Raw genomic sequence first — 11,637 nt, 5'->3', positions numbered from 1 at the left:
ATGTTTGGAAGAAGAAGATAGTTGGAAAGCAGAGATTCAGAAGACAGAGCATCTCTGAAACCTCAACTTGTTCTCCATTACTGAATAACAAGTATTATTCATTTCATGCTCTTTCACTTTTTACAAATGAAATCATTTTTATTACTAATCTCCTGACTAAGAGTTACAGGATAACCATAGCTTGCTTCAAGCCGGTAATCTTCGTGGGATCGACCCTTACTCATGTAAGGTATTACTTGGACGACCCAGTGCACTTGCTGGTTAGTTGTAACGGAGTTGTGAAAAGTTTGATTCACAATTCCGTGCACCAAGTTTTTGGCGCCGTTGCCGGGGATTGTTCGAGTTTGAACGACTGACGGTTCATCTTGTTACTTAGATTAGGAAAAATTTATCTTCTTGGTTTAGAGTCACTAAATTTGAGTCTTTTATTTTCTTTTCAAAAATCTTATTTTTCTTTATTAATCTTTAATTTTTCTTTGAGTTTGGTTTCATGTTTTGAGTTTGGTGTCAATTGCATGTTTTTATTTTCCTTCAATTTTTTGAATTATATGCTCTTTTTATTTTTCATATTTTCGAGTTTTATGTCCCTTGTTCTTTCTTGATCTTCAAGTTGTTCTTGTTTATTTTCCTTGTTTGATCTTTAGTTTTTCTTGTTTTGTGTCTTTCCTTGTTTTTCTTGTGCATTTTCGAATTATTAGTGTCCAAAGTATAAAAAAATTTTTAAGTTTGGTGTCCTTTGTGTTTTCACTTCCTTAAAAATTTTTAAAATTTGTTCTTGGTATTCATCTTGATCTTCAAAGTGTTCTTGGTGTTCATCTGGACATTCAAAGTTTTCTTGTATGCTTTCTTTGTTTTGATCTAAAAATTCTAAGTTTGGTGTCATTTTATTGTTTTTCTCTTTCCTCATTAAATTCAAAAAAATATCTTCTCCTTTATTTACTCATCATTTTCGAATTCTATAGGTTGACTTAGTCAAAATTTTTAAAATTTGGTAGTTTCACTACAAGAAAAACACCCATTCAGGTACACTTGAAAAGTGTAGCCAAAAGTGAAAAAAAATGATGCCTTAGGCTACGGCTATGCTTTTTGGGCTACGGTTACGCTTTTTGGGGTGATTCCTATTCAGTCGTTGCCTATTCTCAAAGGCTACACTTTTCTGCACCAAGGGCTACACTTTTGACGTTTGGGAATAGGCTACGCTTTTCAAGTGATGCTGTCCAAGACCAAAGGCTACGCTTTTCAACTTTCATTTTTCCAGAATAGGCTACGCTTTTCAACGCTACTGCATCACTTGTAAAGCGTAGCCACATTGTATACCATAGCTACTTTTTATAAGCGTAGCCTTATGTCCCTCTTTTTTTTTGTATACTACAACTACTGTATATAAGTGTAGCCTTAGATCTTATTTTTTTCTATATATATCTAATAATTATTAATACAACATAATAGTTAATAATATGTTACATATATAATAATTTTGCATTTTTATTTAAATGAGTTGAATATTATAAAATAAAAATAAATACATAATTATACTTATAATACACTTATAATAATTATACTTATAAATGCCTGGTAAGAGAAGTGGCGAATTACTACAAAGTTACGAGCTTCAAGAAATTCAAAGAAATAACACACTTATAATAAATTGCAAATCAGTATGTTCTTCTATTATCATAGAAATATCATCATGTTAAGGACATTTTTGTTGTGGGGGGGGGACTATAAGCCAACTTGTTCAACTATTGAGTTACTAACTTCAGTCAGCTCTTGGTCAGGGCTCCTCGCCAATAGAGACACTTCCAGTCTTGCGTCATTGTTGTCAGCTAGTTGAGCTTCAAAATCTTCATCAAATGCAACTGAGAGAGGTGATTTCAAATTCAGAATGATATATTGAAATTGATATTATAAAGCAAAAGATAGATAGCTAGGTAAATTAATTATACAGCAAAATAATTAAGTTTTGTACCTGAACCATAGAGAGATAGTAGCTTTAGCTCCTTTAGGTAAAATTTATAATCATAGGATTTAAGAAGTTCAGCACTGGCCAATGGATTCCCGCCAAAGGTATTGTAATCAATAATATATAGAGAAGTTCAGCACTCTTCTCTTGTTTAATTAGTAAACAAATTTGCTTTCATTTCAATAAATGAAATTACTTGACCTATACAGAAGACTAAAAAATATTGCCAAGTGGTAAACAGAAGTATAAAACTTCAGACAACAGTCACAACTATTGGCAAGAAAATGTAAATAAAGGAATCATAATAAGGACCATTTATAAAAAGCATTTGTATGATAAAATCAAACCTTCCATGCTCTCCTGGTTTTATACAAAGCATTACATCCTTGTCTGCAAGAACTGCACTCATAGGAAAAACTCCTCCACCCAATGCTTTCCCTAGTATCTGAGTAAAAAGACAGAATAAGGTTCAACTCATAGTGCTGGGAAAGAATAAAAAGATATACAATTCACAAGGTTAAGCTGATTTCTATTCTCTAACCACAACATCTGGGCGAACTTCTTCCCAGTCACAAGCCAGCATCTTCCCTGTTCTTGCCAATCCAGTTTGTATTTCGTCTGCAATCATCAGCACATTATATCTGGTGCAAAGATCTCTAACAGCTTTCAAATAGCCATCCGGAGGAATGATTACCTTCAAATAAATAATAAAAACATATCAAAAGATGCAACCGAGATATGTACTTTGAGAAATCAGAACATAATAAAAATATGAATATTCAACCGAATGTCATGGCTCTTGACCAAAATGAAATCTATAATCACACTTATCTTTTTCTTAGCCAAAGAATTTGAAGAAGCAACAAGGATTTCCCACTGTATGTAAACATAATATAAAACAATCAAATGGTGAGACTGGAAATAACACGATCAAACTATAACATCAGGATATAATGTATATAGCAACTTCTTTAGCATCTCAATTTTCAATTCAACCAATAAGGTGAGTGTTGCCAAGCAGATTAAGTGTTCTCAAAAGATCATACCCCAGCTTCACCCTGGATGGGTTCCAAAAGAAAGCCAGCTATGTGTTCTCCTTTTTCTGAATTTTTTCACAGAAAAAAATCAAAGATCAGTCAATTTAAACTAAAATATAGTGATGAAAATGTAAAGCAAAGTATGAGAGCACTAAGAACCTTTAAAAATTCTTTCAAGGGCTTCTGCATCACCAAAATCAACTCTAAGATGGCCAGGCAATAAAGGACCAAAACCCCGGGTAGCTTCATTGTCACAACTCATAGATATAATAGCTAGTGTACGGCCATGGAAGCAGCCACAACATGACACAATAATAGCCTGCCACAAGTATCCGTGAACATAAATAGACAAACACCAAGAATATTCAAATCTGCATCTCATAAACAGAAAAGAAGATGCTATATTTTGAAGAGTATACTTCCTTCATTTTATCTTTGCAGAGGAGGAGTACCAATACATCTTACAAGCATTTAGTTTCTAAAATATTTATTGAGAACATATGTCAAAACAGATTCTTCAGGCCATAGCTAAAGCATTTCTCCCTTTAGCTTTGCAAATACTATTAATATCCATAGAGAAAAGGGGGTTGGGGGAGGAAAAATAAAGTCATAAAGTATTGTGGATTTCAGCTTAGGATGTCATGAGATATTCCTTGTGTACTAGGCCACAGACCCACACTAAGCAAACATTCACTTCAACCTCATAACCTTGGAAAATGTAAAACATTAAGATATGACTACTGTTAAGATGATCTCATTGTTATACCTCATCTTTGGGAATTCTTTTCTTTTCATAACCCCACTTTCTTGCTAATTTCAGAGCTGTTTCCACTCCTTCAGCACCAAGCATACTTGTCAAATGCTCAGCAAATGGTGGAAACCGATCATTGTAAAAGGCTCGAGAGCTCAGGGTCAGCTTTTCTGCCTACTCTGTTAAGGCTTTCAGAATTTTAGGATGGCAATGTTCCTAAGGAAAAGACAGGCACTTCAATAATTAGAAATTAACTTCTATAACTCATTTGGGCACCATTTTCGAATCAAAATTCGAGATCTATAGCTTAGGGAATAACCATGAGACAAGTGCATAGCAACCAAAGGACATCATCACGCACTTCAATCATGAAAAAGGAGCAATGCCTTGATACCAGAATTCATGTAAATGCCAAGCACCTTTGAGCAGGAACAAGGAGATTTGGTACTCCTCCAGAAGAATTGCCATATAAATATAAAAGCAGAGTTTAGTGGAGCATCACTTTTTATTTGTTTACACCACAACAAGATTAATGATAATGCCTTCACAGATATAACCTGCTTGATTAAACACAACAATCAGATGAAGTTGCAAAAATAAGATTACCCTTAATCAAAGCAAATTGAACAGATTTCATATATAAAATATAATTTTTACCTAAAAGTTAAGCAAATCAAAACAAGCTATATATATGTATTTCACATATTAAAACTCCCAAATTAAAACCCCTAAAATCGGAACCCTAAATCTCTGAAATTTCAGAACCAAATAGAAATCAATACATACATATTCAACGATGTGAGCATAGAGAAGACGATGATGAGAAGCACGGAGATGACGATGGTGACGATGGCGCAGCAATAGCGATGGTCAGAACAGCGACAGTCATCAGTGATTAGGGCACGGAGAAGAAGAGCGATGGTCAGTGCAGCAACAGCGATGGTCATCAGCGATGACGAGAATGGTGAAGGTGAGGGTTGTGTGCGACAGGGTTGGCGAAGGTGAGAAGCGCAGAGATGAGAGTGAACAGGAGTGACGGTCAGTGGTGAGTGGTGATGAGTGGGTTTTTTCGCGATGGTGAGAGGGTTTCTGCGCGATGGTGAGTGGTCAGTGGTGATGGTGATTGGTTTCACGATCAGTGCAGGGATGAAGGAAAAAGAGGGAAACAAAGAGGAATTTACAAAAATTTCACTAAGTGTTTCGAGAAAAAGAGGGAAAAAGTTACCAAGTGTAAGTTTTTGGCTTTAGATACATTAGGCATTATTTTTTAAGTGTACTTAAAACTTAACAAATAAGATACCCTCTAAAAGCGTTTCTTTTGATACAAAAAGTGAACCCATAAATATTAATCTAAGGGTACGCTTTATAAGTGATTTCTATAATACCTAAGGCTACCCTTTTTAAATGATGCCACAATTTTGTATCTTTTTCCCTCATAAAAAGGCAACACGGAAAAAAGCGTAGCCTATTCATAGAATAAACTATGCTTTTCAAATGTAGCTTAAAAAAAGTGTGGCTGAATGGGTATTTTTCTTGTAGTGTTTCTTGTTAGTCAAGTCAAAATTTCAATTTTAAAAATTTATCTTTTCAAATCTTTTTCAAAACAAATTCTTTTTCAATTTTCTTTTTATATTTTTCGAAAATGTTTTATAAATTTTTTTTCAAAATCCTTTTTCTTTTTTTTTTATTTTCGAATTACTTGTCCTATTTTATTAGTTTGATTGAAAAAATTTTAAGTTTGGTGTTTTCTTGTTAAGAAAGTTTCAATCTTTAAAATTTTAAAATCATATCTCTTTCAAAACTTCCTAACCACTTTCTTTTTCTTCATTTTTCGAAAATCCTCATCCACAATTTTTCAAATCTTTTTTTAATTAAGTAATTATTTTAGTTTTCAATTTTCTTTTATTTCTTTTTCTTCTAATTTTTGAACTTATATTTACTTTTTTTATTTATTTTATTTTTATTTTCTTTTAACTTCGGTTTTTCAAAAAAAAAAAAAGAGAGAAAATTGTTTATTTACAATCCACATTATCTCCCTTCCTCCATCATGGAAGTGAGTGGAAATGAACTGTCCAGAAGGACTCTGGGGTCATATGCTAACCCCACTGCTGCTTCACATGGGAGTAGTATCTGTATACCCCCATCAGAGCCAGCAATTTTGAGCTAAACCCTCAGCTCATTATCATGGTGCAGCAAAATTGCCAGTATTCCGGTCTTCCACAGGAAGAACCCACTGAGTTTCTGGCACAGTTCTTACAAATTGCTGACACAGTACGTGATAAGAAAGTAGATCAGGATGTCTACATATTATTGCTGTTTCCATTTGCTGTAAAAGACCAAGCTAAGAGGTGGTTAAACAACCAACCCAAAGGCAGCATAGGAACATGGAAACAGTTGTCAGACAAATTTCTGAATCAATATTTCCCTCTAAAAAGGATGACACAGCTAAGGCTAGACATCCAAGGCTTTAAACAGGAGGATAATGAATCTCTTTATAATGCCTGGGAGAGGTACAAAGAGATGCTAAGGAAATGCCCCTCTGAAATATTTTCAGAATGGGTGCAGCTAGATATCTTCAATACACATGAGAAAGACAATTGAAGAGGCTCAAGAGCTTATTGATACAGTTGCTAGAAATCAGCATCTGTACTTAAGTAGTGAGTCCTCCATGAAAGAAGAGGCTGAAGTAGTATCCACTGAACTTAGTCCTCCAGAACAAGTTGCTGAACTCAATCAGCAATTGCTTTTTAAGACAAAACAATTAGCAGAATTTAAAGATATGCTACAAGAAACCAAAGAAGCTAACCGGAATATGGAAAATCAATTGAATCAGAAAAAACAGCAGTTATCTAAACAGATAACAGAAGAATACTAAGCTGTTCATTTAAGAAGTAGAAAGACATTGAATGTCTCAACTCAAAGCAACAGGAAGACAAGAAAGGAACATCTGACAGAGGATGACCAATTCACTGCCCAAAATCCCTCTGAGGACAGTAAGAGTCCAGAGAGAAATGATTCTGGCATTTAAACACCAGAAAAGGGTCAGAAGTCGGCGTTAAACGCCCATACAACACCCAATTCTGGAGTTCAAATGCCAGAAAAGGGTGGCAATCTGGCGTTAAACGCAATTTTGGCGTTCAAACGCTAGAAAAGGGTGGCAACCTGGCGTTAAATTCCCATACAGCACCCAATTCTAGTGTTCAAATGCCAATGAAGGATCAGACACCTGCAAGTGCTGATAAAAACGCCCTTATGCAGGCTTCTCTAACCACTTCTGTAGGAAACAAACCTGCAGCAACTAAGGTTGAAGAATATAAAGCCAAAATGCCTTATCCTCAGAAACTCTGCCAAGCGAAACAGGATAAATAATTTGCCCGCTTTGCAGACTATCTCAGGACTTTTGAAATAAAGATTCCGTTTGCAGAGGCACTTGAGCAAATACCCTCTTATGCTAAGTTCATGAAGGAGATCTTAAGTCATAAGAAGGATTGGAAGGAGACTAAAAAAGTTTTTCTCATTGAAGAATGCAGTGCAGTCACATTAAAGAGCTTACCAGAGAAGCTCAATGATCCCAGAAGCTTTATGATACCATGCACATTAGAGGATGCTTGTACCAAGACAGCTTTATGTAATTTTGGGGCAAGTATCAACCTGATACCTGCATCCACTATCAGAAAGCTTGGTTTGACTGAAGAAGTCAAACCAACCCGAATATGTCTCCAACTTGCTGATGGCTCCATTAAAATTCCATCAGGCGTAATTGAGGACATGATTGTCAAGGTTGGTCCATTTGCCTATCCCACTAACTTTATAGTGCTGGAAATGGAGGAGCACAAGAGTGCAACCCTCATTCTAGGAAGACCTTGCCTAGCAACTAGACGAACCCTCATTGACGTCCAAAAAGGGGAGGTAACCCTGAGAATCAATGAGGATGTGTTTAAGTTAAATGTTGTCAACGCTATGTAGCATCCAAACACATCAAAAGACTACATGAGCGTTGATATTATTAACTCCCTGGTGGAAGAGGTCAATATGACTGAGAGTCTCAAATCAGAGCTAGAGGACATTTTTAAAGATGTTCAGCTTGATCTGGAGGAACTAGAAAAAATGGAAGAATCTCTAAAAACTCCTCAGGAAGAGGAGAAGCCTCCTAAACCTGAGCTTAAACCACTACCACCATCCCTGAAATATGCGTTTCTGGGAGAAGATGACACTTTTTTGGTAATCGTAAGCTCTACTTTAGAGCCATAGGAAGAAAAAGCACTAATTCAAGTGCTAAGAACGCACAAGACAGCTCTTGGGTGGTCCATAAGTGATCTTAAGGGCATTAGCCTAGCCAGATGCATGCACAAGATCTTATTGGAGGATGATGCTAAGCCAGTGGTTCAACCACAAAGGCGGCTGAATCCAGCCATGAATGAGGTGGTGCAGAAAGAGGTAACTAAGTTACTAGAGGCTGTGATTATTTATCCTATTTCTGATAGCCCCTGGGTAAGCCCTGTCCATGTTGTCCCCAAAAAGGGAGGCATGACAGTGGTTCATAATGAAAAGAATGAACTGGTTCCTACAAGAACAGTTATAGGGTGGCGTATGTGTATTGACTACAGAAGACTCAATATAGCCACCAGAAAGGATCATTTTCCTTTACCATTCATAGACCAGATGCTAGAGAGACTAGCAGGTCATGAATACTACTACTTTTTGGATGGCTATTCAGATTATAACCAAATTGTAGTAGACCCTCAGGACCAAGAGAAAACAGCATTCACATGTCTATCTAGAGTATTTGCCTACAGAAGGATGCCATTTGGTCTGTGCAATGCACCTGCAACGTTTTAGAGGTGCATGTTCTCTATCTTCTCTGATATGGTAGAAAATTTTTTGAAAGTTTCATGGATGACTTCTCAGTATTTGGAGACTCATTTAGCTCCTGTCTTGACCATCTAGCACTTGTTCTACAAAGGTGCCAAGAGACTAACCTGGTTTTAAACTGGGAGAAATGTAACTTTATGGTGATTGAAGGAATTGTCCTTGGGCACAGAATTTCGAACAAGGGGATAGAGGTGGATCAAGCTAAAGTAGAGGTAATTGAATAATTACAACCACCTGCCAATGTTAAGGCAGTCAAAAGCTTTTTGGGGCATGCAGGATTCTATAGGAGGTTTATAAAGGATTTTTCAAAAATTGCAAAACTTTTGCGTAATCTGCTAGCCACGGATACACCATTTGTCTTTGACATAAGGTGTCTGCAGGCCTTTGAGACTTTGAAAGCTAAGCTGGTCACAGCACCAGTCATTTCTGCACCGGACTGGACACTACCATTCGAACTAATGTGTGATGCCAGTGACCATGCCACTGGTGCAGTATTGGGACAAAGACATGACAAGCTTCTGCATCTCATTTATTATGCTAGCCATGTTTTAGATGACGCACAAAAAAATTACACAACCACAGAAAAGGAGTTGCTTGCAGTGGTTTATGCCATTGACAAGTTTAGATCTTATTTAGCAGGATCAAAAGTGATTGTGTACACTGACCATGCTGCTCTAAAATATCTCCTCAAAAAGCAGGATTCAAAACCTAGACTCATAAGATGGGTGTTGCTTCTGCAAGAGTTTGATATAGAAATAAGAGACAGAAAAGGGACAGAAAACCAAGTAGCTGATCACCTGTCCCGGATAGAACCAGTTGTAGGAGCGTCCCTCCCTCCTACTGAGATCTCTGAAACTTTTTCAGATGAGCAACTCTTTGCCATTCAGGAAGTACCATGGTTTGCAGATATTGCAAACTATAAAGCTGTGAGATTCATACCCAAAGAGTACAGTAAGCAGCAAACAAAAAATTGGTTTCTGATGTAAAGTACTACTTGTAGGATGAACCATATCTCTTTAAGAGATGTGCAGACGGAATAATTCGTAGATGTGTGCCTAAAAATGAGGCACAGAAGATCCTATGGCATTGCCATGGATCACAATATAGAGGACATTTCGGAGGTGAGCGAACAGCCACAAGGGTTCTCTAATGTGGCTTATACTGGCCTACTCTCTATAGAGACTCCCGAGAGTTTGTACGTAACTGTGACAGTTGCCAGAGGGCGGGTAATCTGCCTCACGGTTATGCCATGCCTCAGCAAGGGATCTTAGAGATTGAGTTGTTTGATGTATGGGGTATTGACTTCATGGGGCCTTTTCCACCATCATATTCAAACACTTATATTCTAGTGGCAGTAGATAATGTATCTAAATAGGTAGAGGCAATTGCAACACCCACTAATGATACTAAGACAGTTATAAAATTCCTCTAAAAGTATATTTTCAGTAGGTTCGTTGTCCCTAGGGTATTGATTAGTGATGGAGGGACTCATTTCTACAATAAACAGCTTGACTCTGCTTTGATCCGATATGGAATTAACCACAAAGTGGCAACTCCATATCATCCACAAACAAATGGGCAGGCTGAAGTCTCAAATAGAGAACTAAAACAAATCCTAGAATGGACTGTAAGTACTCGTAGAAGGGATTGGGCAAGAAGTTTGGATGATGCTCTGTGGGCATACAGAACCGCATTCAAGACTCCTATAGGGACCTCTTCATACCAGCTTGTGTATGGAAAAGCCTGTCATCTGCCATTGGAACTGGAACACAAGGCCTACTGGGCAACCAGGTTCCTAAACCTTGACGCTAAGGTAGCTGGAGAGAAAAGATTACTCCAGTTGAATGAGCTAGAGGAGTTCAGACTCAATGCCTTCAAAAATGCTAAAATTTACAAAGAGAAAGCAAAAAAGTGGCATGACAGAAAGCTGTCATCTAGAGTCTTTGAGCCAGGACAGAAGGTTCTGCTATTTAACTCTAGGCTCAGATTGTTCCCTGGAAAATTGAAATCCCGGTGGAAGGGACCATATGTGATTACAAGTGTGTCACCATATGGATATATAGTTTCGGGATATTGACTCTGACAAAAAATTCATTGTTAATGGACAGAGAGTCAAGCATTATCTTGAAGGCCATAATGAGCAAGAATGCTCAAGACTGAGACTATATTAAAAGCTCAATAAAGTCCAGCTAAAGACAGTAAAAAAGCACTTGCTGGGAGGCAACCCAGCCATTAGCAAAAATTAGATGTTTATAACAATTATATCAGTTTATTTAATTTTGTTATTCATGTTTGATAATACATTTCAATAAATAATTCAGAGAAATGAAGGTTCTGAACATAAAGTGGATGAATCACAGAGAAACAAAGCTCACAGGCGTTAAAATGCCAGTAAAGAGGCATTTTGGGCGTTATATGCCAGAATGGCTATCTTTCTAGGCGTTTAACGCCAGTAAAGGTATCTTTTTGGACGTTAAATGCCAGAATGGGCAGCATTCTAGGCGTTTAACGCCAGAAACATAAGCTTCCTGGGCGTTTAGAAAAACGCCTAGTAACAAAGGATTTCTGGCGTTTAACGCCAGCCAGGGTACCTGACTGGGCGTTAAATGCCCAAAATGGCCACCAGATGGGTGTTAAACGCCAGAATGGCTATCATTCTGGGCGTTTAACACCAAAACAGCAAGGGGGAGGTAATTTCATTTCCAATTAATTTTTTTTAAATTTTCATGTTTTAATTCATAATTATCTGCATAAAAATGTTACAAATAGTCATCTTTCAATTTCCATTTCAACAAAATTAATAATCTTCTAAGTCTTTTTAATTCTTTTTCAATTCTATTTCAAACATTTTTAAACTCATTTTTCTTTCCAATTTCTTTCCAAATCCTTTTCATTTATCCATATCATCTTTTATTTCTTAGATGCATTAACAAAAATTCAGATTTAACTTCCCCTTATCTTTTTCATCTTTTTAAAATTTTAAAATCATATCTTTTTTATATCATGTTTATCTT

General features: G+C 36.7%; 1 protein-coding gene across 1 annotated transcript; it reads right to left on the bottom strand.

Annotated features, from left to right (window-relative positions):
- Positions 1–1,722: 1,722 nt before the first annotated feature.
- LOC107493614 (ornithine aminotransferase, mitochondrial-like) lies at positions 1,723–4,698 on the bottom strand. Its single transcript, XM_052258318.1, has 8 exons — positions 4,538–4,698; positions 3,767–3,851; positions 3,160–3,319; positions 3,010–3,065; positions 2,505–2,657; positions 2,311–2,408; positions 1,970–2,043; positions 1,723–1,859 (listed from the first exon to the last, which is right to left on the bottom strand). The coding sequence occupies exons 1-8, from the start codon at positions 4,696–4,698 to the stop codon at positions 1,723–1,725; spliced, it is 924 nt and encodes a 307-aa protein (XP_052114278.1).
- Between the last annotated feature and the right edge of the window lie 6,939 nt (positions 4,699–11,637).

Source organism: Arachis duranensis, chromosome 3, assembly GCF_000817695.3.
Source record: "Arachis duranensis cultivar V14167 chromosome 3, aradu.V14167.gnm2.J7QH, whole genome shotgun sequence".
Classification (NCBI taxonomy): domain Eukaryota; kingdom Viridiplantae; phylum Streptophyta; class Magnoliopsida; order Fabales; family Fabaceae; genus Arachis; species Arachis duranensis.
The sequence above is the reverse complement of the archived record's forward strand: the minus strand, read 5'-3'. Positions and strand labels throughout refer to the sequence as shown.